Source organism: Xenopus tropicalis, chromosome 3 (genome assembly GCF_000004195.4).
Source record: "Xenopus tropicalis strain Nigerian chromosome 3, UCB_Xtro_10.0, whole genome shotgun sequence".
Classification (NCBI taxonomy): Eukaryota; Metazoa; Chordata; class Amphibia; order Anura; family Pipidae; genus Xenopus; species Xenopus tropicalis.
The window spans coordinates 127,721,288-127,747,501 of record NC_030679.2 but is presented as its reverse complement, the minus strand read 5'-3'; the positions used below and the strand labels follow the sequence as shown (position 1 = coordinate 127,747,501).

Here is a 26,214-nt window from a genome sequence, read left to right as displayed (position 1 = left end):
ATTTCAAGCAGTACCTTTTCATAATGCATATTTCAAACAAGGGGCTGAGCTTTACCAAACAATGACATGGTAAGCATTTAACATTTTTTTACACAAAGGCAATCTTTTTCTTTCAGCAACAGAGGTGGGCACCTTGTAAACTACATGAAAATAAATATTATTCATGATTGCATTAGTTCTTGCCCTGATTATATCTAAATCTTTACTCTTTTTAGATTAAATGGACATGGCTTGCCAACACTCAAAATGGCGGACAGGCAAGCCTCAACTATAGTGAAGTGGCTCCACTCTATAATGGAATCAGCCGAACGCTTGCTATTGGTCCCAGCGCTTGGAGGCAATTTTGATTGGCTAATGCTGTAAGCGGTCACGTCAACCCTCTGCTTTCTTCCGGGTTTGCTGAGCTGGCTGCTGGAGTTGCAGGGGAGACCTGAGCATGAGGCGGGTCACCCTATTTGTGAGGGGAAGCTCCCGGCACGGCAAGGTGAGTGGGGAAGGAAGGGAGGGCACTGCGGGCTGAGGGACTCGGCGAGACTGTGCTGCAGGCAACAGGTTTAAAGGGCAAGTCAGTGACAGGGCTCTGCAAGCTGCTGCTCTCCTGCTGTGCGATAGACAGCTCTGTGGCTTTTAGTTTGACAGTGCCTAAATAGTCATAGGATGTATATTTCTGCTGAGATGGGCACAACTTGGGTACAGAAGGGGTGAGAGACACGCCTGCCATCAAGTTAAAGGGCATCTCCACCTAAAAAATTGTTTTTTTGTATAATGAAAGAAACTGTAATGGGGTGGCGGGCCCCTTTAAAGGAACAATAACACTAAAAAATGAAAGAGCTTTAAAGTAATAAAAATATAATGCACTGTTGCCCTGCACTGGTAAAACTGGTGTGTTTGCTACAGTAACACTACTATAATTTATATAATAAGCTGCTGTGTAGCCATGGGGGCAGCCATTCAAGCTGGAAAAAAGGAGAAAAGGCAAAGGTTACATAGCAGATAACAGATAAGTTCTGTAGAATACAATAGTGTTTTATCTGTTATCTGCTATGTGCCTGTGCCTTTTCCCCTTTGAATGGCTGCCTCCATGGCTACATAGCAGCTTATTTATATAAATTATAGTAGACATTCTCAAGTAAACACACAACTTTTACCAGTGCAGGGCAGCAGCACATTATATTTTAGTTACTTTTATACACTTTCATTTTTTGGTGTTACTGTTCCTTTAAGAAAATACAAGAATAGGAAAGTCAGTTATGTTAAACACGGCCAGTTGTAGAGTTGGGCACAGTGGGTATTAGCATTACAGGGGTTCATGGGGGAAGAGGAGATTAAAATAAAAAGTTCAGTTATAACACTGCCAGACTCCCTACTTTTCTAACTGTAACCCCCCCCCCCCCCCGACTTTGCTGTCAAATATGAATTGTGCTACTAGGACTGACCATGATCTATAACCTCTTAAAGAAACCTGAAACCCCCAGCATAGGCAATATTATATGCTCCCACTGCTGCAGAACTACAACGGCCAACACATAAGCTGCTGTGAGTTATATTTTAGTAGTGTGGCAGCATGTATGGTCTGTCCTTTCCCTACCCTTGAGACATTTAGGGCTGTTCCCCTAAACAGGAAATGGAGGAAGAATTACACAGGGGAACATGGTAAGCCAATGAGATTTGCTACACTGAATTTCATACTTATATAACAACATGCTGCAGATGTTCCCAGTACAGTCATAACTTGCCAATCAGCAATTAATGTCTGGTTCTAGTAGACTAATGGTTGCAGTATATTACAGTAGCTGGGTGAATTTAAACCCGGTTAGATCCACCCAACAGGTTTTTATATAAAGCTGACTGCTTTCTCTCTGTCTCTCTATCTCCATTCTAGGTGGTTCTAGTCTCTGGGTCTCTCTCAGACCTGCTGTCTCTGGCCAGCATCAGGTTTGGAATACAAGCAACACAAGTGTTCAACGAAAATGGAGGACAGATAGACGATGTTTCTCTCATCCGGTACTGTCTGAGTTAGGAAAACAGCGCACACACAGATTGCTGTGCATATCTTCATATTATTATGTTATAGAACATTTTCCTGTTCTACAGTGATTAGTACAAGAAACAGTAAAAACCATAGAGCCAATCTCTATGGTTTTTCTCTTGCCTCATCCAGATGTCATTGTGTGTCAGTATGTTATGTTTCATTTGGTTGAACCTCTCTGTCTTGTTAGCCTATAATATTATAATGCAGTGGGAATTGCAGGGGCATGAGGCGACTTACACCCTTTACAATGAGCAGTTGAGATCTGCCATGCATATACATCAGATGGTGTAGTTGCAGGAATGAGCAATGGAATGAACTTGGGTCAGTACAAGGCTGTTGGGCCACTCCTCAAAGCTTTGTGTGTTTTGTGCTTCTCGCAAAACCTACAGACAACAAATACAGACCTATTAATAACACTTTCTTTTTATCTGGTTTATTCATGTGCTGTCTGCCCTTTCTCTGCCTTAGTGATGATGATATCCTGTATGTGTCTGAGGAGGAATCTGATGTAGGTGAGTTAAGATTCCAGATATCTCATTTACTTTCCTTTATAACCAAAGTTCTTGTATCCCTTGCAGCAGAATTGTAACCCTCTGCTCAACCAAATGCATAATTAGACAAGAGATGTCACACCTACCATGTTTTCACATTGCTTCTCTTAATGTCTTACCTTGTCTTCTATCTGTTTTTAGACCCAATGAACAGTTTCGACATCCCTGAGCAGCTAACAGGAGGTCATACAGACTGGCTTACCCTGAATGTGGGAGGTCGATATTTTACCACTACAAGGTAGGTTCCTAGTTTAGTAGTAATCAGTGAGGATATAGTTGATTATGTGCATGGGCCATACTATCTTTAGGGGTTGCATCTTTACAGGAGTAAGCAATTGCACAACACACAGCTGCTTGCTTGCATTCATTATTTTCACTTGACCATAAAAAGATTAACTTGTTGCTGTTCCAGGGGGTACTACATAAACCTTTTTTCACTCGAAGCCAGAGTAACCCTGGAAGGTGAGTGGGGAAAGATAAGCTGCCCCTACCTTTTATGGCTGGGCTGGTGCTCCTTTACAGGAAAAAAGCCACTGTGTTTCTAAGTCCTTTGTAAAGCAGTGTTTTGTGTTGAGCAGGAAGTTGTGCAGTTACATTTTTTTCTATTCCTGGGGAATTTATTATTGCAGGTGAATGCCACTTCAAGTACATTTTTTCCTTACTTTTAAGCTTACTGACTCTCCCCTGTTTCATTTAAAGGAGCACACTTGTCAGCAAGGAACCAGACAGCATGTTGTCCCACATGTTCAGCGACAGAGGTAAATGATGAGGAAGCACAGACTGATTCGCTCTGTCACATGCTTTTCAGTGCTTAAAGCAGGAAGAATCGCAAAAATTTCCTCCTTCTTTTTTACTAGTGTTCATCTGGTGATTTCATATAATAGACTTGTCATTGTAAAACAGTATGAGGTTATCTGAAAAGTTAGCAGACAGCAAGCCAAAGCAATTGCATTAGGGGGCTGATTTTTTTTCTGGCCTTAAACGTCATATGAACTCGACATGGTATAAATTTTGAGTTGACGTTTTGAAATTCACACATTTTTGGAGCCAAAAGTATCAAAAAACGTGAGAAAAAATTCAAGTCTTTCTAAGCGAAAACTTGAAAAATGTGTGAATTCAGGAAATTTAAACGGACGTTTGTTTCCATGAATCCTCTTTATTTTTCCCAAACAGGAATTGCTCCAGCAGCCATTTTAGAAGCATTGACACTCATTCTTGGAATCAATAATGTGTTTAAGTTTCACTTGAAACTGGGTGAAATAGAAAACAATGAAGGGATTAACTTTCCATTAAACTGGATGAAATAGAAACCAATGATGGGATTAACTTGCCCTTGAAAGTGTGTAGCAAAAGGACAGGCTGACAATGAATATTCATATTTTCAACCATTTTCGAGTTAAACTCGAACATTTCTAGTATTTGAAAGCCTTCCATAGGACTCAATGGTACTCGACACATCAAACCTGCCAATTTTTTTTTTCTGAGAATCTCTAATCATTGGAGTTAATTTAGAAAAACTCTAATTTTCGGGTAAAATTTCTGAAAAATTTTCGAGAAACAATATCAGAAAAATCGAGTACTTGCGAAAACCCATTTGTAAATCTCAAATATCTGCAAGTAAAAAGAAAATTGACTTTATCTCAAAATTGCTTAGTAAGTGTGACCCTAAATGTCTTATTTTAATTTTTTTTAATACTTTGAGTTAACATAATAGTATAACAGTTAAAGGGTAAGTAAAGACTTCCCACCAAGTTTAGAATGATCTACTTTCTAATGTTTTCTTTTCTTGTTTTTGGTAACGTTAAGAAGCTGTATGCTCAAGTTCCTATCAGCTGTAGCGTCTTGGCATTTCAGGGCCAATGCCCTAACCTTTCTGCATACTGTCCCTGTTTGTGGTTGTATGTTATCCAGCTTGCAACCTTTAGCTGGTGTTAAACTGCAACTTATGGAACCTGCTGACCTTTGTGGGGGGGCCCCTGGGGGAGGGGGGGTGAGGAGCAGATCAAATACAGCTAAACCAGCAATGTACCATAACTTACATTTGTACCTTTTCCATGTATGACATGTATGCACTTTGTGTAATTGGATCTCTGTTTTTGTCAGATGCCTGGGGAAATAAAAGGGATCATACCGGTGCTTTCCTGATTGACCGCAGTCCAGAATATTTTGAGCCGATCCTAAATTACCTGCGTCATGGGCAGCTGATAGTCAATGATGGAGTGAACCTGCTGGGTGAGTGTGCCGAAGATGTTCCTCTCTGCATGGTGCGCTGCTAATGTAGGATTATATGACTCAGATTTACCTTACAGGAGTACTGGAGGAGGCCAAGTTCTTTGGTATCGATTCTTTGATAGAACACTTGGAACTGGCCATCAAGGTGAGACTGAAGTGGTAACTTATAACATGTTCTGCTGAGCTGAACTAAAGGCTCCCAGGATTAGGAAGGAACTTTCCAATCAGGCACCTGTGACCGTAGCAGTATAGCAGTTTTCTCACTAGAGCAAGGAATTGTGTTTTCTTATAGATAAAGTAAAACAGAATAGTGAATAAATTCAAGAAATGAAATACAAAAGAGCAGACACCGTGGTAGAAGGAGATGTATTTGTAATGCAAATAAAATTCTAGCCTTTCCCTTCCTTTTAAGCACCCTTGATGTCTGCCTAAGAAGCACAATCCTAATTGGCAAATCTATTTTAGAGGAAGAACAAAATACACATAGACAGATGTGACTGCTTTATTCTGTTATTCAGAGTGAATTAAATAATATTTAATAATCTGTATAATCTGATTGTGTTCTGTTCTTGCTACCATGTATCTCAAGACCATAGCAAGCACAGATGATAAACATTATGCTTTGGGTTTTGGGCTACACCTTTGAGTAAATTGCTTTGTTATGTTGCAGAGTCCCTGGATACTTTCCTTTAAGCAAATCCCAAAATGAGATGTGCCAGTGTATTCAATCTATATTTTCCTGTTTCTCTTCCAGTGGAACCAGCAAGTAGTACCATATTAATCCGACACATTGCGAGATTTACTGTCACACAGCTCTTAATGGAGAACTAGAGTTTATTACACTGACAACCCCTGTTGTATTTCTTTTCCCTTGTTTTACCCCTCTTAATTGATCTCATCTTCCTTTTGTTAGAATTCCCAACCTGCAGATGATCATTCTCCCATATCTCGTAAGGAGTTTATTCGATTCCTCTTGGCCACTCCCACCAAATCAGAATTGCGCTGCCAGGTAAGTGTACTATCTATGCCTGTGCTTGGATATCAAAGTTTTTCAAGTAAGTGTTATTGGTAGGAATTTAGTAGTACCACACAAATATGGTGGTGAGGAAAAACGTATTTAAAGGGTGACTTCAGCTTCCAAACCAACATTTGTTAAAGAGCCCCACACAACACAGAAGCCCCTGATACACCTATCACTGTAATATGTTCCTTCAAAAAGTATGAATAAATACCAGCTGCAAAACAGTTCTTCTCTTTCTGCATCATTTGATGTGGTGGAGTTCCCCTTTAATCATGGAACGCTACATACAGGTAGTAGGTATTCCACATGTAGCGCAAGTTGACCAAGCAAGATACAGGATATATACCGTATATATAATGTTAGAAGGAAACGTTCTTGGATTATTACAACTTTTTTTTTTTTTAAGTCCTTGGCTCCTTTCCTTGCAGGGTCTCAATTTCAGTGGTGCTGACCTCTCTCGCTTGGATCTAAGATATATAAACTTTAAGATGGCCAACCTAAGTAGATGTAATCTGACCCATGCAAATCTATGTGGAGCCTGCTTGGAGCGGACTGACCTGTCTGGATCGGTATTAGATGTAAGTAATCCACATTATAGATGCAAGTGCAAAACCCTAGAAAAAAAACACTGATCTTGTAAAAAGCTTTATTATAAGCTAAGGAGGGTAAATTTAGTGGGTCAGGCCTTTTTCAATCCATTCTTAGGACATAAATACATAATAACTGCTAAAATTAGCTTTTGAATTGCTTCAGAGGTTTAGGTGGTTATGGGTGTACCAGAATGGTTAAGTGGATGTTGCCAGAGATGCCAAAGCTTTATCCCAGTTGGGAGCTGTTGCTGGTTCTGTGTAGAAATGGTTGTTTGGATGTGACCATGCCATAATTATTCTTTATAATATGCAGAGCACTGTCCCTGGATAAAGTGATGAGATGTAGGCATTTCTGTTCTGCAGGGGGCCAATCTCCAGGGGGTGAAGATGCTCTGCTCTAATGCAGAAGGAGCTTCCCTAAAAGGATGTAACTTTGAAGATCCATCTGGACTGAAAGCAAATTTAGAAGGTAAAAAATGAAAAATGCCCCCATTTTACTAGTACATATTCACACTGGATATGGCTAAGCATTTTCACTCATTAACAGTCAATGGTGGGTTTTTCCTCTATTTCTGGCAGGGGCTAATCTGAAGGGCGTTGACATGGAGGGCAGTCAGATGACTGGCATTAACCTACGTGTAGCAACTCTTAAAAATGCCAAACTGAAAAACTGCAACCTACGGGGCGCTACCCTGGCAGGGACAGACCTAGAGGTAAGTGGGCAGATATCATCAGGGTTCGAAATGCATTTTTACTTATTAATGAAAAATGGGGTTTGGCTGAATCCCAGTACTTTTTGCAGGATTTGGATTAGGTTCAATCGAAAACGTAAAGCCTTGTAACTTAAGCTAAAGAGTCACTGATGGGGAACCAGCCATGATATATAATAGTTTTGGGAATAGGAGAAGCCCTGCCAACATGAACAATGGAAAGAAATCCCCCATCTGTATTGCCAGTTATGCCCAAACCCTACCCACAATCAGTCCAAATGCTGCCCACTCCCATGACTTGTGAATTGTTTTTTTGCATATCAACCCCTCCCCTGAACAGGGCCTCTAAATGAAGTACCTCCTTACCCCTGTACACCCTGGTGGCCCTGTACACAGGTTTTGGGCCAGCCGCACACACTCTAGTGTTGTTAGTTTGCCTAATGAGGATAGAGCGATTCTGTGTCAGACTGGCCTAACAGAGTACAGGAAAACTCCTGCATACCCAATGATACAGTCTTGTATGCCTGTACTGTGGCCAACCCGTATTTCTGTATAAGTACGAAAGAGAAATGGAGAGTATAGATTTGAGCATGTAAAGAGAGTAGGGGAGCAAAGAAAGCAAATAAAGAGAGAAGGAAAATAGGTTTGGGGACCGGGCCTGCAGCCTAGAGCTTTCTGGTGGGCCCCTAAGTCTGACATTGGATAGGTTTTATTTTTATTTTCTTCCATTAAATAGAAAACTTACGTCTCTTGTCTTTTAACAGAACTGTGACCTCTCGGGATGTGACCTGCAGGAAGCCAATCTCCGGGGCTCCAATGTAAAAGGTGCCATCTTTGAAGAGATGCTGACCCCTTTGCACATGTCTCAGAGCGTCAGATAGACAGAGACACGGGACCATCCCGTCTATAGCACTACAGAGTCTGCCTCTTGCATTGCAGGTGTGAGGGAATCCTCTCTCGGAGAGAGCAACATATATTTAACTTATCCAGGACTGAAACGTGTAATCCTACAGTCACCTTAATTATTCTGTTGCTGGTTGTCTGCACCACCAGAAGCGCCTCCCCTGCTTGCATCACTGCGCACATCGGCCTGCCGTTGCTTTATACACTTCTCTCACATGCATTCAGCTGAATTGTAATAAACAGGGTCACGTGTGTACTAGCCTACCGCACAGGCACACATGCATGCTTAGGCCCAGATGTGTGGGACGTGTCCCACTTGACTGTATAGCAGAACATAATGAGAAGATTGATGCACACAAATGTAGGCTGCACATTTAGACGTATATGAATATGAGCACACAAGACTATATGCTCACAAGGATTCTAGCACCCATGGCTGTTGGAACCCTAAACTCATGCAATCAATGAGCTACCTGCACCAAATAAGTGCAAACATAATCCATGTCCTGTCCAATCTTTCAGCAGCCAGTGGAGGGGTTGAGTTATTTCCTAACTAGCTGATGAATAGAGATGGGACTGGGGCCCAAGAAGCACTAATAGTAATGATGGCAGTTGACAGCACTTTGGGTATATATAGATATGCAAGCCCACTTTTGTTGTTTAACCTAGCACATAATCCGTGATACAGTGTATCCATGGAAACTCCTGGCCTGCATCTCTGTGATCATAATAAATAGGTCCTGTTGCAGACGTTCGGATCAAGAAGTGGCTCTGGGCTGTACAACCCTGACTATCCCTGAATGCTGAGCATTCTATAGAGGGTGGGGATACTGTATGAGCAGTTCTGCATATCAGCAGCCCCTGGTCTACTGCTAGTGCCTGAATTTCTGTTCTCTGTGTCGCGTTGACGTGCAGTCGCACACCATCGCCAGGTCAGGAGTCACTTAGTGCCTTAAAGTCACAGCTGCTTCTGAAAGAGATTTTCAGTTATGCAAAACAACAGTAGCGTGCATTGAACTGTTATCCCTTTCCCTGATATACAATAAATATTTTTTTGCGTTTCTCATGTCATTCATTTTGTAAAATTCACTTTCCACTTTGGGTGCATATATGGTGGGTCAACTATCCCCAGTAACATATATGTTTTAAAGGGGTAGATCACCTTTGAATTAACTTTTAATTGGTATTCTAAGACAATTTGCAGTTGGTCTTCATTTTTTTTATGGTTTTTAGTTATCTTTTTGTTCAGCAGTTCTCCATTTGGTATTTTAGCAGCTTTCTGGCAATGGTTTAAACAAGAGACGGGAATATGAATAGTAGAAAGATAAGTAAAAAAAAAAAAAAAGTAACAATAATAATAAAATTGTAGCCTCACAAAGCAATAGTTTATGGCTGCCGGGGTCAGTGACCCCCATTCGGAAACCGGAAAGAGGCAGAAGAGAAAGGCAAATAATTAAAAAACTGAAAATCAGTTGCAAAGTTGCTAGGAATAGGTCATTTCTATAACATACTAAAAGTTAACTTTAATGTGAACTGCCCCATTAATGATATCAGTTTGCCTGCTAATCGGGCAGTTTTCTCTCTACACCTTCTCCAGTGTAAACGAATGGCCCCATCCTTACTGTGAGGGCAAGGGGGTTACTATAGTGGTCCCTTTATAATGCATTGGAAATGTCTGCAGCGCTGGACTTCTCCCCAAGGGGCCAAACCACCACATGTATAGGGGCCTTGTGGGGTCTTGTAAGCAGCTACAAGTTATGTTCATGCAATATATTGTTCCCTAAGTTTAGGGGTCCGATGATCTTGCTGTGGGGCCCAATAAACAGTAAGTAGTAGTTTATATAAACAATTATTAAATTTGCTAATAAGTCAGCCAGTTTATTGGGGGTGGCAATGGAATTTACCTTAAGTCTTTTAATTCATTGTGGGTCAGTGGCGTTTGCCCCAAGTTAATCCCTACCCACCTACCTGCCCTGTCACATGACTCTGCTTTGTCATAGGCTCTACATGTAAGCTACATGTTTTTGTGGGCCCCCCATGTTGATCAAAATTTAACTGGGGTGGGACAACACCCATCCCCTACCTGCCCCGTACCTGGAACGCCATTCAGTGGCGCAAGTTGTAGAGCGACAGGAGGTGCAGCCTGCAATGGGGCCCTGTCCTTAGATCTGGCTAATGGGGCTCGTCTGTCTTATAAACTCATTTTTATATAAATAAATGGGCAGAATGTTCTGCTCTTCCTATAATAATTCATTAGTACCATTACTAATGGCTGTTACTATTCATGCCATATGAAAGGGTTCACTTGGGCAAAGTATCGGTTTGGGGGTATTTGGATCTATCAGCTATATATTGGTCATGGCTGTGCATTATTATGCCCCCTGCTTCTAGATGTGCCTGCAATAGTTAAAACTGTTTTCAGCAAAAATAATTTTCAAATCTTTAAATGGAGTGTGCCCCCTGCTGGCCCCATTAATGTGGATTACCCAGCAGGAAAGCCTCTCCCTGAATCCCCCCCTGAGGGAAATGTGTTAGTACAGATATATATAAATACAGGGGGAGGCTGGAGAGGCTGGCACAGAAGCCAGGAAGCACGGGCCATAGCCACATACAGACAGGTAATCCAACAGCAGCTCTATGGGCTGATAGGGACACGGGGGAAACTGCTCATTATAACTTCATGCCGCCCGACTGTCAGATTCTGTACCTGTATAGGGGGTTACTGCTGCCTAATACACCTTAGGTGCCATGCAGACTGAAAGCTCGGGTCATAGCGATAAGCCAGGGGCAAATTTAGATTTTTTAGTTAGGCAGGTTATTTATAGGCATTATGGTTGAACGTAATGGACATATGTCTTTTTTCAACCTAACTTACTATGTTACTATGTTAGATAATATGGCACTGGAATAATGAAATGTAACAGCCAGTTTGCCTCTTACTGCATAGTCTCAATGATGTGGCCATAAATGCAAATGCACTCTGTAGATTTTAAAATTTCAGACTCATGGCCACATCGGCACCAGGTTCAACAGGGAAACTCCACCCAAACACAACTTAAGCTTATTGAAAAGTAAACATAATTTCAAGCAACTTTGCAATATACATCAATTAAACAATATGCAGCCTTTCCATGATTTTAAATGTAATAATATGGTTTGGAACAGTTCCCACAATTCCCTGCACACGGGATGTCCATAAGGAAAGGAAGATCGCAGTGCAATGCATTGTGGGTTATGTAGTTCCTGCATGCTGTCTGTAAGCTGTGGGGAAGTTGTTGGAAAGAGAACTGTTTTGCAGTTGGATTTCAGCAGATAAAAATGGTATTTATTCATACTTTTTGAAGGAACAGATTACAGTGATAGGTATATTAGGGGTTTCTGTGTGGGGCTCTTTAACTAATTTTGGTTCGGAACTTGGAATTCCCTTTTAATTCCAAACATACTGCTGCTGTTCTTTCTGGTGTGAATGTCAGCTGCAGATATCTACTCGTTTCATGGACCAGGTGTGGTCAGATCGGCTGCAGCTCCTTCTGCTTCCATTCGGACCTATAAGTTAGGGCAATAGATGAACGCTATGTGGCCGCCTGTGTAAATCCCCAAACTGTGTAATATGTACTCAGTTGGCCAATGTATCTACTTTAATCGCTGTATAAACACAAAGAGAATTCAATGCTACTTTATAGGATATATCAGTACTAGGGTACTTTGTTACTCAGAGGAGTACGGTGCCATCATGTGCCATAAATCTTTTGAGCAGTTACACAGACCCCTTTCTCTCTGCAGGATGAAGGCCATTTCCACCTATGCTCTTCTGCTCCTTGTCCTTCTATTTTCTGCCCACGTTGGTCATGCCCAGCATTGGTCCTATGGTCTCCGGCCAGGAGGGAAGAGGGACGCTGAAAGTCTCCAGGACATGTACCCTGAGGTAATGGCACCCATAGTGAGCTTGCCTTGCGCAGGGAGGCAGATTGCATACTAGCCAGTCACAGAGCTGCTTATCATGCCGTGCTGAGCTCCTAGGTTCCATTTCAACCAGACCACTATCTGCATGGAGTTTGCGTGTTCTCCCCAAATACATGTGTGTCCCTGCCACACTCCAAGAACAAACAGGTAGGTCAACTGGCTTCTGATAAAACTGACCCTAGTGTGGGCACCTTAGAGTGTAAGCTCCACTGGCGCAGGGACTGATGCAAACAATGTAAACACAGATTCTAGGGAGCCGGCGAAATGGTCTTTGTTTCTCAAGCTGCAGAATTGCTGTGCGTGGGAAGAATAGGGGGGTAAGGATTAAGTCGCATTCTGTTTCCTTCAGACTCCAAATGAGGTTCCTTTGTTTCCGGAACTCGAGCGCTTGGAGTGTTCTGTCCCCCAGAGCCGACTCAACGTACTGAGAGGAGCACTGGTGAGTTATTGCCTCTTTCCTTGGTCAGCCATTAACTGCCTGTGTGGTGTAAGCAGAGCTGTTCTAAGGCAACTTGCAGTTAGGGGGATTGGATATTAATTAGGTTTTGTTGTTCAGTGCGCCAGTGTGGGGCAGAAACAGCTACACCAATATGTATTTATTAGGCTTACTTTCTCTAGCACCAACACAAGGGTTTTAATTTTCATTCAACCTTTATGATTGGATTGTATCAAGATATCACAGACCACTAAATCAGGTTTAACAAACCCCCACCTTATTAAAGATACAGACCAGGGATGGGCTACAAGTGACCAGTCAGCCCTTAAGGCCATACACATCGTACGAAAGATCGTTCCACCCTCCACTGAGAGTCAGGGCTGAATCGCTCAGATATGGAGGTAGAAACAATAGAAATTCTACCTCCTTCTGCCGATTCAGCCCTGAACATAGATTTTGCTCAGGCGCCTTCAATGGTGCCCAATCAAAATTTTTTAACCGGGCCGATCGACCAATATCCACAGCCTTTTGCGATATCGGTTGCCTTGTCGAGCCACCAGACACGCACCAAATATTGTATGAAACGAGGTCAAACGATTGGATCACAATGATAGAAACACAGGCTGTCGGCCGAGACCCACATCAACAAGCCAATGCTGTCATTGCTCAGATATCCAGTTTTTATCTGCCCCATTTTGTCTGGGTAGGCCTTTTGGAGTTCCCCATACACACCAGATAAACTGCCGACTTGGACAGATGGAGCCGAATCCAAAGCTAAAATCTGCCTGTGTTTGGCCATCTTAAAAATAAACAAAACTCAGGGCAGTTTGTCAGGTTTCCCCTAGATTGCACCATGTTCCTAAACCTCCAGCCTCCCTGTACCCAATGCAGCTGCCTCCTGCTAGAAGCAAAGCTTCAACCGGTTTGTAAATCTCCCAAAGGGACCTATGAACACAACTATCTTAAATAACCAATATGGCTATCCCCTATACTTCACTTTGGCCATGTTTCCGTTCAAATGTGTGACCCAGCAGCACTGCCCATACATGGCCCAATATAAGCTGCCAGTTGAGCCCTTAGCCAGAGTTGGTTGCTTATAACCCTGTATATTAGACCAATATCTGACTGATAATCAGACAAAACTTGCAAAGGGTACAAGCATTCCAGCTCAGTCTGTGTCCTGCCATATGGAAACCTATTCAACTGCACCCAACTAGGCAGCTAAGGGCAGACTGACTGCCATCCAATGACCAAGCAAAACCTGTACAAATGCCTTCCCATTCTGCAACTGCCTCATTTACTTCTTGTTTTAACGCTGTCCATGCCCATAACCTCTCAAGGCAACACAAAGGGGGAATGAATGAGTTGCAGAGGGTGGCCACTGTGTGGGCATACAGAGCCTAGGAGCCATTTCTAACCAGCACTAATAACTGGGCAGGCCATACTTCGCATTGGGGTGTACCTGCCATGATTAATAGCCCCCCTTGTTCAATGTGAGCTCTCCCTGAAGCAGTCTTATATATGCATGAATGTACTCTGTGTGTTACAGATGAGCTGGCTGGATGGAGAGAACAGAAAGAAGATCTGATACTGGCAGCACCATGAGACGAGGAGGATGATCCAATAAATATAGATTAAGGCTACACTTTGTGTGTGTGTATGTTATATGGGAGCTCATATACATGATCTGTATTTTCATTATATTAGCAGAGTACTGCTAAGTGCTATAGTTTATGGAAATTAACTGTTGTGCAGCCACAGGGGCAGTCATTCAAGCTTGAAAAAAATAGCAGATAACAGGTAAACTCTATAGAATACTACTGTAATCTGTTACAGAGCTTATCTGTTATCTGCTATGTAACCTGTGCCTTTTCTCCTTTTTTCCAGCTTGAATGGCTGCCCCCCTGGCTACACACCAGCTTATTTATATAAACTATAGTAGTCTTTCTGAAGCAAACATACAACTTTTACCAGCGCGGGGCAACCGTACATTATATTTGAATTACTTTGATACATTTTCATTTTTTGGTGCTACTGTTCCTTTAAGTGCACTGCTATTAGGGACCCGGCTTGACACTGTTCCCCCAGGGGTCATGAATGACAGACATGTTTTAAACAAAAGTACATGTTAAATTGGCAGTTCATTTAGTTACAAAATGCTTACTTAGGTTGACGGCACATTCTATGCCAATATATTTTAGCCAGAGCAAAGCACCCACAATAACAAATCTCCCGCTGCCCCACCATTCACTGGACATGCAAAAGTGCTTGCATTTTGCAGCCAGAGGGTCTCTAGTGGGTGTTTATGGGCAGATAAGTGCCAGTGCTCTTGCACATTAGGACAGCGGTTGCACACAATATGAGCAAACAAAACCACATTCACTGTGTATTAGCTTTATTTTGCCCCAGAGCCCACCAGGGGGCAGCAGAGTACCATACAAATGATCATATATATCTGTCATTTCTGTACAAAACTTTACAGTTTTAGACCTGATTTACCATGCACGGAGAATGCTAAAAAAATAAGACACACCCATCCTTCCATAGGATAAAGGACTCGGCGAATAACAGGATTTCTCTTTTTTGCTCACTAGCAATAAATAAATTGCATAAAATCCTCAGAAAATGAACAAGAGGCACCTATTCCAAAATAAAACAAAGATAAAGGCACAAAGCAGCTGAGGGGGAAGCGCCCTGCTATGTTTGTGGCTGCATCCCCACTCCTCCAAGCTGTAATGTGTGCCACGTGCGGGCAGGGCAGACTTGGCCTGGGGGAGGCTGAATGCCTTTGGGTTAATGCTGTGACATGGCTATTTACAGGCACAGGTACCACAATACAGAACTTACTATGATATCAAATGTGGCATTTATAGATTAATAAATACATTTTGTACACACTGACACATTACTACATGCTAGAAGAAACCATGGATATAATGAAAGGCTCCAAGGTCTTGTAACCCATAGCAAACCCCCCCCCGGCAGATGAAATTCGGATGATTTTAAATAATGTGCCGCTGTCCCTTTAAAACCAAACACAAACACAAAATTAATGGCACCGCATACATTTGTTGCTATCGGCTGCCTGTGACTTTTGTGCGACATATTAAAGGGGAACTATACCATGCTTAAAAAGGGGGTTCACCTTCTGGTTAACTTTTAGTATGCTACAGTATGGCCAATTCTTAGCAACTTTTCAATTGGTCTTAATTTTTTGTTATAGTTTTTGAATTCCAGCTTTGAAATGGGGGTCACCGACCCCAGCAGTAAAAAAAAACCTATTGCTCCATGAGGCTACAATTTTATTGTTACTTTTTGTTACTTATGTTTCAACATAGGCCCTCTTCTATTCATATTGCTGCTTCTCTTTGAAACTACAGCCTCGTTGCTAGGTTAAAATGGACCTTAGCAACCAGATAGCTCCCGAAATTCCAAACTGGGGAGCTGCTGAATAAAAAGCTAAATAAATCAAAAACGGCAAATAAAAAATGAAGACCAATTGCAAATTGTTTCAAAATAGCACTCTCTATATTAAAAATTTAAGGTGAACAATCCTTTAATGTAAAATTGCAGGGTGCTCTTTCTGAGCACTATTGAAAATTACCCCTCCCCCTTTCATATTAGCAGCTTCACACTGCTTATATAACGTGTAACAGGAGCGCCCCCTGCTGTCCTGTCCATCTAGGAAGGACACAGAAGCTTAAGTTACTGATGCAGCATGTGTCTCCTTGATGCCTCTCTGCTCAAATCCGACTCTCCTGCCACAATGAGCAATAGACCTGAGCGAAAAATCATCCGTAGAAGCCATCTGTATCATTAACTCAAGCTCCTGAAGTTCTGGCCAGCCAACCGGACAGCAGGAGACATTCCTGTTACAAATTTAGGATATTAATAGTGTAAAACTGCTAGCATTATGAAAACTCAAATCAAGAATTGGCCCATTTCATGGTTAGAAATAAGAAAGTGCCACCCCACTGGGCCAGTTTAAATTTAGCTTCATGTATCTGTTATATTATGAAAGGATCTATGGATATAATCTGGACCTTCTTATATTATCTACATTGCTGGCCTTGTAAATAGCAGCATCTAAAATGGAGTGTGTTGTGAGAGTATATATATTTATCTACATATATATCTATGTAGATAGATAGATAGACAGACAGATAGATAGGGGTGTATCAAATGGGGCTTTGCGGATATCTGCTCAGGGCAGTACCATGGAGCAATGTTACAATTAGTGAATAAATAATACAAAGTAATATACAATTCTTCATGTACCTTCAGTATTGGGAACCACTCTATTTACAGATATCTAGAACGCACAAATCTCAATCAAAACCAAAATAAAACAGGTCCTCCCTCTGCCCCGTCTCCATAACCAGGTGAGAGGGGGACTATCTTTGCACAAAGCAGAAACCAAGGCACCAAATACTTTCATTCGAAAAGGAATGTGATCAGCAGCAAAGGAATGGCTTCCATCTTTCTGCGCTTCTGGGTCAGAACTGGTATCAATCGAGATGCTGAATATGAGACCGACATGGATACCCAGATGACTGTTCAGGGGCGCACACAACACGAACCACAGTCAGTAAAGAAGTGAACCCTGGAGCAGCCATATTGCATGGATTGACAGAAAAAGCAATCAAGCCACTGGAGGCAGAGTAGTAGTAGTTGGATTAATACCTGCTCCATACATGCACTCCCCACAGGCCAGTATTTCTTACATTCTTGTGCCACAGACCCGGTACTGGAAGTGACTTGGTTCTTTGACCCAGAACGTTCTTTGGAATGCAAACAATCACGTCCAGTCCAGAGCTTATGCCTGGATATTCCCTTGGATGGGTTGCCCATCAGAATGACTTGCAAAAAGCAGGCCGGTGGACCATATAACCAAATAAGTCTTCTCAGAGGGTTTCTCCATCACTGGCCACAAGGGCTGTCAGACTCCAGGATCATGGATTACACTGGATTTTCTCACCTTCGGAGGAGGGGTCGGAGGTTTCATTTCCTCACGTTTTGGTAAGGGGGGTGCAATCTGTTAAATAAAATATGTCATTGTGTGTGTTAAGAGACAACATTACAGATAGAGGAGGATGGTGTCGTCTCAGGACTATGGCTCACTCACCTCCACTGAAAGGCGCTGGCTGCCCTCATTTGATCTGCATTTGGGGGGAGGCGGAGGAGGGGACCCCAGTATCTGTGCCGTTGTTTCAGCATGAGAAGAGAGAGAAGGGAAGCCTGTTGGATGGAGCACACATTGCAATATGATGTTCTTGGGGAGATGTGGAAATGTAGCTGTTAAGGTTCTTGGACAACAAAAGAGGATTCAGAAGAGAAGGAAGATTTTGCACTTACTGTGCGTTCTCGGAGTTCTGGGGGTTATAGGCAAAGGGCTGAGGGGTGTCCCTCCTTGCACTGGAGAAGCACTGTGGAGAGTCAATCGCCCATCTGTTAACTGGAGACTCTTTGGCCGCTGACACTTGTTGACCAGGCTCAGGGAGGTAACAGAACCCTGAAAAACCCATAACCCAAGGTCTTTATCACAGCAAACTAAACTCTTCCCTACACTCGTCCTCAAGCCTTTCCTTCATCGTCTCTAAAGCCACACCTCCTATCCCAAAGTCAGCCATAGCATTACGTACCCCGTTATGTACCCAGCTTACTTCTCGTGAATGCTTAAACTTCATCGCCCGACTATCAACCTCATCTCTATCGCTGATGTCTTCATGCCGAGAAATGAGGGAGGCGCGTCTGTGTGGAACGGGTTCTGGGATCGACCTATAGGAAAAGCACAACTGTGAAAGAATTTGCATACCTAGAGTTGTTTTTTTATTTTTATTAGTCCTACCAATCAGAACAAACAAACTTTAGTGAATTTCTTATACTCTGTGCAGGGTTGTACCCAAGAACACGATCACTTTAGATAGTAAATCTAAACATACATAACTGTACAAATCTAGATATATTTAGTAATTGAGCCAGGAATGTCTAACTTGCCACCCCTCCTGCCGACGGCTGCTTGAAAGCAAAAATCTTAAAGGGCCAGATACTACTATTAGTAGAAGTAGAAGAGAGGTACAGTTAGATTTGGATAATGGGCAGGCATACCCTTCGGATCCAGGTCTGGAGCTGCTGCTTCCTGAGGAGGAAGTGGAGACAGAGGACAATCTTCTTAATGTTGCAGACGTGATGTATGGAACCACCACAGAACCAGCTCGGCTCAACTTCCTGTCTGTTAAACTGGCAGGCTGTAGTGGCATAAGGAAGAGGGAAGGGAAAGGTAGGAAGCACAGGGCAAGAGTGAAAGAAGAGAAAAAAAAATAGAAAAACTAAATTATTTAGTGAAGAAGCATGAGCAAGGATATCATATGCTCCCATACACCCCCATGCCAGTCTCCTGGTTTCCACCCACCAAAGTGATTGTTCCATAGAGCTTCTCCACTTTGCTTCTCAGATCCTTAAAGCAGGATACCAGCCGTTCATGAAGGGGACGTAGATTATCTGTCAGTTTCTCCCCATGGATGCGGATCCCTTGAGCCAAAAGAGGCATCTGCAGAATGGACAGTTAGATGTGGAATACAGTCCAAAACACATATGGAGGAAAGTAAGAGCAATGCAATGGGGGGCATTTTCCATTTGTCTATGAAGCCCATGGAAGACATGGGTACAGAAGGCTGAGGGGTTACCCACAGGAGTAACTAGGAGTAAATATTGTAATAACGTACAGACCCCAGCACTGACCTGGAGAGCAATCAGCTGCTTGAGCAACTCTAACTTATCCTGATCCATCGGATGTTCCTGGAGGTATCGTTCAGTGAAGAAAGCCTGAGAGAGATATAAAAACATGTATAAGAGAGGAAAGAGAGAAATATACATTTAGAATACAGGTTACAGCAATAAATGGCAGAGGTGGCATACTCATGGCAGTTCAACATGCCAAGGGGAAGGTGCATTTGGTCACCCAGACACCGCCCAACTATAACATATCACCAACAAGTACTGCAGAGAGGGTGCAGAGAAGGGCAACTATTGCATAGGGAACATCACTGGGCACCTTTTCATAGTTGGAGAAGCCACCCATGACCGCCGGATCCACAATACCACTGAGGAGCATAGAGAGAGGGTGCAAGGGGAGGCTCTGGTCCGCCCTGTGCTGTTGAACCAAGTGACTGATCTTCTCATTGGTCAGTTCCATTGTCTCTATTGCATTCTGCAGGGGGCTGATCTCTTCCTGGAGGGAGAGGAGGAGGAATGCATTATACAGTAAATGAATACAAAGCTATAAGCCCCCCTGAATAAGCAATTGTAAGCCATATTGTCTAACATGCCAAAATCAAGATTTTTCAACTTGTTTCAAGTGCCAAAATGATAATTTCATTGCAGCATTACCTCTAGAATAACCATCCCTTTCCCATCAATTTGCCAGATCCTACAATTCAAATTTAAAACCAACCCAGGGTTACATACATAACCATCCAGGGCGTGACTTACAGTGTCGAAGTGTTTCACTTCAAACCATTTGAGAATCCCAGGCAGTTTATACGCTGTTGTGAATGTGGTCCTCTCGATCCACATGGTCTGTGGGAGACAGGGAAACATACGGGTAAGTGTACGGGTGTAGCAGCGCCTGTGCCTCTCCGCACCGCTATTAGCAAAATATTTAATATGTGTATAAATAAAATCGAATCTATTCTCACCGCAAATTCATTGTCGGGGTCCTTCTCTCCTCTGCGAAAGGGTCTGGAGTAAGAAAACCTCTGCACCTCATTATAGCGATAGTAACTGTAATGACATAGGCTCTCGTTACAGCAGGGTGAGAGATCTCTGCTTCCCAGGCCTGGTATTTGAATGGGGCTCAGGATAAAGCATTTATAGCTCGATGATCAATGGCCCTTTAGCAGTTGTTGTGCTACAACTATGAGCTTTTCCCTATAGGAGGGTGATTTGAGCTGAACAATACAATTTAATATGTTCTAGAATGTTCTATATCTAGGAACTTTGCAATTGGTCTTCATTATTTATTTGTTATGATTTTTTTATTATTTGCCTACCTTATTCAACCCCTTTCCAGCTTTTAAATGGGGGTTACTGACCCTGGCAGTTAAAAAATATTGCTCTGATAAATTTTAATCCTTGTCTTTCTATTCAGGCCCCTTCCTATTCATATTCCAGTCATTCAAACCACTGTCTGGTTTGAATGTTAAACAAGACCCTAGCATCCAATGAACAAGACCCAGCTGGTGAACAAAAGCTAACTAACTGAAGTACCATAAATAATATCAAATAAATCCAATTCCAAATTATTTTAGAATATCAGTGTCATACTTAAGGTCAGTCTAAAGTTGAACAACGCCTTTGAGGGCTGACCATTGAGGGTTGATCATATTAACTGCTGCCATCTTGCCCTACTATACTAGCAATTCCACCCTCTTCCTATATAAAAGTAGTGCTTACCTGACCTTCAGCACCCAAAGGATCATCTTGCTCTACTATCACTACCCTGCCATACTGTAGCAGCTATCCCACATCTTCCAATCTACAAGTGCTGCTCTGCATGGCCCTATCTGGGCAGCCACCCTTGTTTGGAATCCCCTAAAAACAGCCCTGCTGCTTCTATACTATTTCTAATATATAGTAGCTAAGAACTTGTTGCTAAACTCCTTCCACCTTCCCCAAAAGGGCAGGTCACTGACACAACTGAAATATATAATATATATAAGCTCTCCAGGCCACTGTGTCGGGTATTGGGAGTGTTGTATTTCTGAATAGGCGGGATACCGGCACGGCGCAACACTCTTCATCAATTCCTTGGGAGAATGGATAAGAGCAAGAAAATCTTCTAGATGGCTGAATTTTTTTTCTCTGGGGTGTTCCATTCCTGTTGAATAATGTCTCCTATCTGGTCATGAATGGGATGTTCAGTTGTCAGTGCTAGTCACTGACTGACAGAAGCCTTGAGTCAGGTTTCCCTAGAAACCATGGTCCCTCCCTCCGGTGTCCTGCTTTATGGTGGGAGGAGCTTAACCCAATGGTTCCTGTGTCCACCAATGACGTATGAGAAACAGTTCTACCATGTTATGCTTTATACTTCCATGCCCTCATTCACCAGTCATTATGAAAGCAGCACCTTCCCTGCTTAAAACTGGCTCATCACTGATGCATATTTTAGCTGGACTACTTGCACGCAGACATAAGTTGCTATACATGTATATAAACAGGCTCCTTGACATTACTCTCATCAGACTGAAAGTAAACCAAAGGGGAGGGTGCGTCGTTACCCGAGTATCTGCTCCGGAACCAGCTTCTCTTTGTACCGAGACGGGAGGTTCATCAGGGGTTTGACACTGAAGCACTGTACGTCTGTGTGGGATATTAAGGAGCAGACAGTGACTGGTATTTGAAACTACGCTAAGAACATAAGGCCCTATTGCTAATAAAGGTGAAGAACCACAGAAAGAAGAGGTCCCCAAGAACTAGTCACCCTGTTATAGAAAGAGCTGCCCTTATTCAGAAGATCACATTTCTGATTGGTGGATACATTGCTTCGTTGAGTTTCGGATCTCATCTCCTGGAGGGGAACTGCTGGAAAGCTTCTCCCCATTGGGGAACTGATTGAGGAGCCACAGGTTAAAGTCCTCTAGGCGCTCATATTCTTTCCCTCGATAAATAAAAATTTTGTTCTGGAATAAAAACGAATGGGATTTAAAATTTAGCACTGGTGATTTGGGGAAAAAAGAAAGAGCAAAACAAAGTGGGTATGACAAACACATAAGAAAATTCTCACCCGCAAAAACGATGGAAACCCTTGCCCATAATACCCCACGGCAAAATATTCCGACTGCAGCCTCAAAGAGCGCATGATGTTCTGGTAGAACCCAGCCTGCTTATTCTGAAGAGCAAGAAACCAACTATCAGCTGCTGCTCAGGGGGAAGAAGTAATAAAATATCAAACACAATACCACGAGAATAACCATTACCAAAGAAAAGGGCAGGGGAGGTCCCTGGCCACAAGAACTTACAATCTAAAAGGCTAGGGAATGTCTGTTTGATAGGCAGAAATAGTTATCACTTACCAACAAGACACTGAGGGCCTCATAATGGAAGATCTGGTTCTCATACATGTCGAGAAGCTCCTTGCTGTGTATGATTGCCTGCTCCCACATCTGTCTCCAGGCAGGGGTGCAAGAAAGACACACGGATCAATAAACAGGACCCATAAAGATGATTACAGATAGCAAGTACAGGCCAAACTCAGGCAGCTACATATTAGGGCTAAGAGACACAAAGCTACTTGTCGTGGCTACAAAAACAGACAATGCTGATAGTTTACTGATAATTGCGTGTTTTAGCAGAGACAGTTCTCAGTATGGTCTATAGCTGGGTATTTTCTGGCATTTTGTAGCCATGACAAGTAGCTGCTACTTGGTAGCTCTCTGTGTGTCTTAGCCCTAAGTACAATGGCAACACAATCAAACTGAACTCTGTAGTGCCCAGGGACAGCAAAAGCTCCTGTACTAGGGTGAACCAAGCTATATATCAGGACTAAGGGAGCCCAGAGTCTCAGCAATCCATAAGCAGATAACGGTAAAGAAGCTCTAAAAGCTTTGACAAGATTCAGAAGCTGCGATATCACATTTACAGCGGAGGGGGTACTAGGCGCAACAGGCATGAATAAAGATTTTTAACAGAAGACATTTGTGCCATGGTACTGCAGGGTATGATATCAATACTGTAGCTTGCAGAGAACTCTGTACATTACACTTGCCTTTAACCAGGTTAGAGAAAGCCCATGCCATGCCCATGTAATACCCATAATGTAGCACGTGCAATATGGATACAATTAGTGAGCTACTGGCAGGGGCAGCATGTGTAATGGCACACGAAAATCTTGATATAAAAAGAAAAAAAAACCCTAATGCATTGTGGGTAAAATAAAAAGTGGAGAATATGGCACCACTCCCACATTCAACAGAAAAACTCAATGAAAGTCACAATGAAAGAGGCTCAGTCAGTTGGTGGTAAAATAATAAAATGATTTATTAAATGTGCAGAAGTGGTGCTGAAACACATGGGCACCAGTGTAACTTACAGCAGCTGAAGACTAGAGAGTAGCAGTCTAACTGGGAGGGTATTTTCCCTACAGATGTTAGTCTAAAAGACCAAGAGGAGGGGGGGGCAGTTTTACCCAATAAGCATCAGCCGTAAGGGCAGCAATACCAGGGGATTATACCAGCATGTTTACCCTGTGCCAGTGAGGATGTGCCGGGGAGATATGGATACTATCAGGGGGGGATATTCTGAATGACCGGCGCATACACAATACTCACTTTCCCCTTGTCGAAGAAGGAAATGATCTCATGGTAGAGCCTCTCCTTGAGCTCCTGCTGGGTGTACACTGTGTAGCTGTCTCTCTGCAGCAGGTGAGGTGCGCATGGCTTCTCCGACCACTGATGGAACAGGACAAGGTCACACCTAGAGTCTATGGGAATGTGCACAAGCACACAGTTCTGACATCTGCACCTGCCCCATGTTAGCATTGGGACTGCACTGGTAATAGCAAGGCGTGAGTATACCCAACTGCTTAATCACCGACTAATGTTACTTTAAAAACACCATATTTTGGGAACACATTACCACTCACCTCCTCGTCCTACATGATGCTGCCATAAGGCAAATGGAGATATTATATGTATAATGAAGCAGTAGAACTCTTAATAAATCAGATGAAAGCGAGTGTAGGACTGGCCAGACCGGGGGTGACTGTGACATAGTTGGCCAGCTTGATTATATTGCAATATATGGACAAACAATCCCTGTTGCTTAAAGGGGAGGGCATTGCTTAGTAGCTTAAAGTCCCATACACCTAATACGATCGATATGAATAAAGAGATCTCACCTGCAGTAACTCGGCATGCAGTAAGAGGGCATAGGCCGCCTCTGTGTAGTTTTCTTTGCGCAGGTGCAGATCTCGCAGTTTGTACAGATACCTGAACACAAGACGCCTGTGTGAGCAGCTGCTACAATAACACATAATGCCATCATGGCTCTCACTACCACAACCTCAGCTCTAAAACAAGCCATTAATATCTGTTCTACAAGAGGGATTTTCTATGTCAACCAGTATCTGAGCTTTCAGCTGAGTAGGGGTAGACAGTAGAGGCACATGCCTAGGGCATAATGGTGGGGGGACACTAGGCCCTAACCCCTTTTTGTTGCCTACCCCTAGTCCGGCCCATTTGTGTGCTTGTTTACACACAAAAGAGCAAGTGCAAACGTGTGAGAACAAAAGCACATGGATTGGCATTTGCGGGTCGCGGTGGCAGGCTGGGTTGCCTAGGGCACCTAAATGTTGGCCACTATCCTGGGGCAGGTTTTGTATAACATAAAGCCAGCCCAACTCACCTGATATAAATATCCTCTCGCTTCTTCTCTTTGTAGAAATTCTGTAGGAAGACAAATGAAAATTAGAAATAATGTTGGGGTGGGAGGAAAGGAAGCAATGAGGTGCAAGGAATAAAGCAAGGGCTGCTGGGAATGACAGTTTCTTCTTATAAGGAATTCTTTTACCATAAAGTTCTTTTTAATATCTTGGTTTTGTTTCAGTCTCATCCTGCATCTTTTCTTAGGGTACAGGCACATTTTCAGTCACCTGTGGTAAATCTGCTCTAACACAGACAAATCTCCTAAAAATGCCTTCTCCTTCACTTATAACAGCAATTGATTCAGTGAAAATAAAACCACATTTTAATGGCTCAAAAATTCATTCAAGACATCACATTACCTTAGGCCTGCAGCAAGTAAAACCCATTACATGCAGTGTTTTGGCTTAATTGTGGGGGAAAAATGCTAAAGAAGCAGATTATTTTAAATGTTTTTTACTTGGCACGGTCTGAAGGTGAATGAAGGCATATTAGGGAGATTTACCACCTGCAGCAGCGCATATTTACACATCTTCCTGTGTGCCAGTACCCTGAATTCCACTCCTGCTGAAACTTCCCAATACTCAGCCCCTTTATTAGCTAATTAGGACTTTAATATGTAGGTGAACAAGCAAAGAGCGGCCCTCTCAGCCAGCCCACCATAGAGGCAATGTGTGTCCCCCCCAAATACATAGCTACATGAGTGTTATTGAATCAAGGGAAGAAGAAAGCATTACCAGGAGGTTGACTGTGCAGCTCATGCGATTCTCCTCACTCTCGTCATTGGCGATGGTGCGATAGTCGAGCAGATTCTCCAGCAGGCTGCTCACTAGCAGCGTGAAGACTTCTCCTGACCCAGAGAGATACTTGTGCTTCCGACAGTTCTCCAGCAAACTAAAGCAGGATAGAAGGGAAGGAAGAATGGTGACTGATTGGAAAATGAAGGGCAGACCAGGCAGAAAATGGTATCAAGGTATTCAGCGAGGCTGAACCATAACAAATACAGCTGGCTGCAGCAATTTTTGAAGAAGTGTGCCAGCCCAGGGTAGCAGGTTTGCAATCAGAATCATTTGGGGGCACCTACAAAAATTGGTACCCCCCCTATTTGTGGTTTAATCGTAACTCCTTTAAGTCCCCCCCAAAAAACTACAAACTACAATATTTTTATATGGGCAAAAAATATCGAAATGCACATCCACTATTGTCATTTATATTATAAAATAACCATGCAGGTTACCATATTGTGACAAAACTGTGCACCAACTAAAGCAAAGGACTGGAATGCACAGAGCATCTATAGGGGCAGCATTAGATCCTGAAAGACAAAAAAAGTTGTAGAGGGTAAACAGGATATAGC

The 26,214-nt window shown here is 42.7% G+C and overlaps 3 protein-coding genes across 5 annotated transcripts in view; 2 read left to right on the top strand and 1 right to left on the bottom strand.

Moving 5' to 3' along the window:
• The first annotated feature begins 416 nt into the window (after nucleotides 1–416).
• kctd9 (potassium channel tetramerization domain containing 9) lies at nucleotides 417–9,105 on the top strand. Its single transcript, NM_001127016.1, is given in 12 exon segments — nucleotides 417–484; nucleotides 1,883–2,004; nucleotides 2,501–2,544; nucleotides 2,725–2,821; nucleotides 3,283–3,341; nucleotides 4,687–4,815; nucleotides 4,893–4,960; nucleotides 5,729–5,824; nucleotides 6,265–6,414; nucleotides 6,790–6,895; nucleotides 7,006–7,139; nucleotides 7,901–9,105. Coding segments are annotated over 12 exon segments (1,170 nt in total). The 5' UTR covers nucleotides 417–436; the 3' UTR covers nucleotides 8,018–9,105.
• Nucleotides 9,106–10,493: 1,388 nt separating this feature from the next.
• On the top strand, nucleotides 10,494–14,086 carry gnrh1 (gonadotropin releasing hormone 1). Of its 2 annotated transcripts, XM_031897597.1 has the most exons (4): nucleotides 10,494–10,657; nucleotides 11,823–11,964; nucleotides 12,352–12,441; nucleotides 13,988–14,081. In XM_031897597.1, exons 2-4 carry the CDS (start codon nucleotides 11,824–11,826, stop codon nucleotides 14,024–14,026), a joined length of 270 nt encoding a protein of 89 aa, XP_031753457.1. In that variant the 5' UTR covers nucleotides 10,494–10,657; nucleotide 11,823; the 3' UTR covers nucleotides 14,027–14,081. The 2 variants fall into 2 exon arrangements, with proteins under 2 accessions (XP_031753457.1, NP_001107165.1); NM_001113693.1 differs by lacking the exon at nucleotides 10,494–10,657 and having other exon boundaries at nucleotides 13,988–14,086.
• Nucleotides 14,087–14,816: 730 nt separating this feature from the next.
• dock5 (dedicator of cytokinesis 5) overlaps nucleotides 14,817–26,214 on the bottom strand; it is a 45,889-nt gene continuing 34,491 nt past the window's right edge. The window contains exons 35-52 of one of the 2 annotated variants that reach the window (XM_004912550.4): nucleotides 25,595–25,751; nucleotides 24,841–24,881; nucleotides 24,335–24,425; nucleotides 23,766–23,885; nucleotides 22,512–22,601; nucleotides 22,223–22,327; nucleotides 21,977–22,118; nucleotides 21,717–21,798; nucleotides 20,136–20,220; nucleotides 19,930–20,016; nucleotides 19,493–19,669; nucleotides 19,180–19,263; nucleotides 18,851–18,988; nucleotides 18,547–18,686; nucleotides 18,081–18,216; nucleotides 17,794–17,950; nucleotides 17,564–17,676; nucleotides 14,817–17,473 (exon numbers count right to left, since the gene is read on the bottom strand). In XM_004912550.4, the coding sequence (XP_004912607.1) occupies nucleotides 17,378–17,473; nucleotides 17,564–17,676; nucleotides 17,794–17,950; nucleotides 18,081–18,216; nucleotides 18,547–18,686; nucleotides 18,851–18,988; nucleotides 19,180–19,263; nucleotides 19,493–19,669; nucleotides 19,930–20,016; nucleotides 20,136–20,220; nucleotides 21,717–21,798; nucleotides 21,977–22,118; nucleotides 22,223–22,327; nucleotides 22,512–22,601; nucleotides 23,766–23,885; nucleotides 24,335–24,425; nucleotides 24,841–24,881; nucleotides 25,595–25,751 (2,041 nt within the window). In that variant the 3' untranslated portion in view covers nucleotides 14,817–17,377. The remainder of the gene's footprint in view (nucleotides 17,474–17,563; nucleotides 17,677–17,793; nucleotides 17,951–18,080; nucleotides 18,217–18,546; nucleotides 18,687–18,850; nucleotides 18,989–19,179; nucleotides 19,264–19,492; nucleotides 19,670–19,929; nucleotides 20,017–20,135; nucleotides 20,221–21,716; nucleotides 21,799–21,976; nucleotides 22,119–22,222; nucleotides 22,328–22,511; nucleotides 22,602–23,765; nucleotides 23,886–24,334; nucleotides 24,426–24,840; nucleotides 24,882–25,594; nucleotides 25,752–26,214) is intronic. The other variant, XM_002932583.5, reaches the window with a different exon arrangement.

Bases quoted from the DNA above. Each gene is read 5' to 3' on its own strand.
- gnrh1 (NM_001113693.1), top strand. From the start codon at position 11,824: ATGAAGGCCATTTCCACCTATGCTCTTCTGCTCCTTGTCCTTCTATTT. The intron at 11,965-12,351 runs GTAATGGCACCC...TGTTTCCTTCAG, and splicing joins TCCAGGACATGTACCCTGAG to ACTCCAAATGAGGTTCCTTT. The intron at 12,442-13,987 runs GTGAGTTATTGC...TGTGTGTTACAG, and splicing joins ACGTACTGAGAGGAGCACTG to ATGAGCTGGCTGGATGGAGA.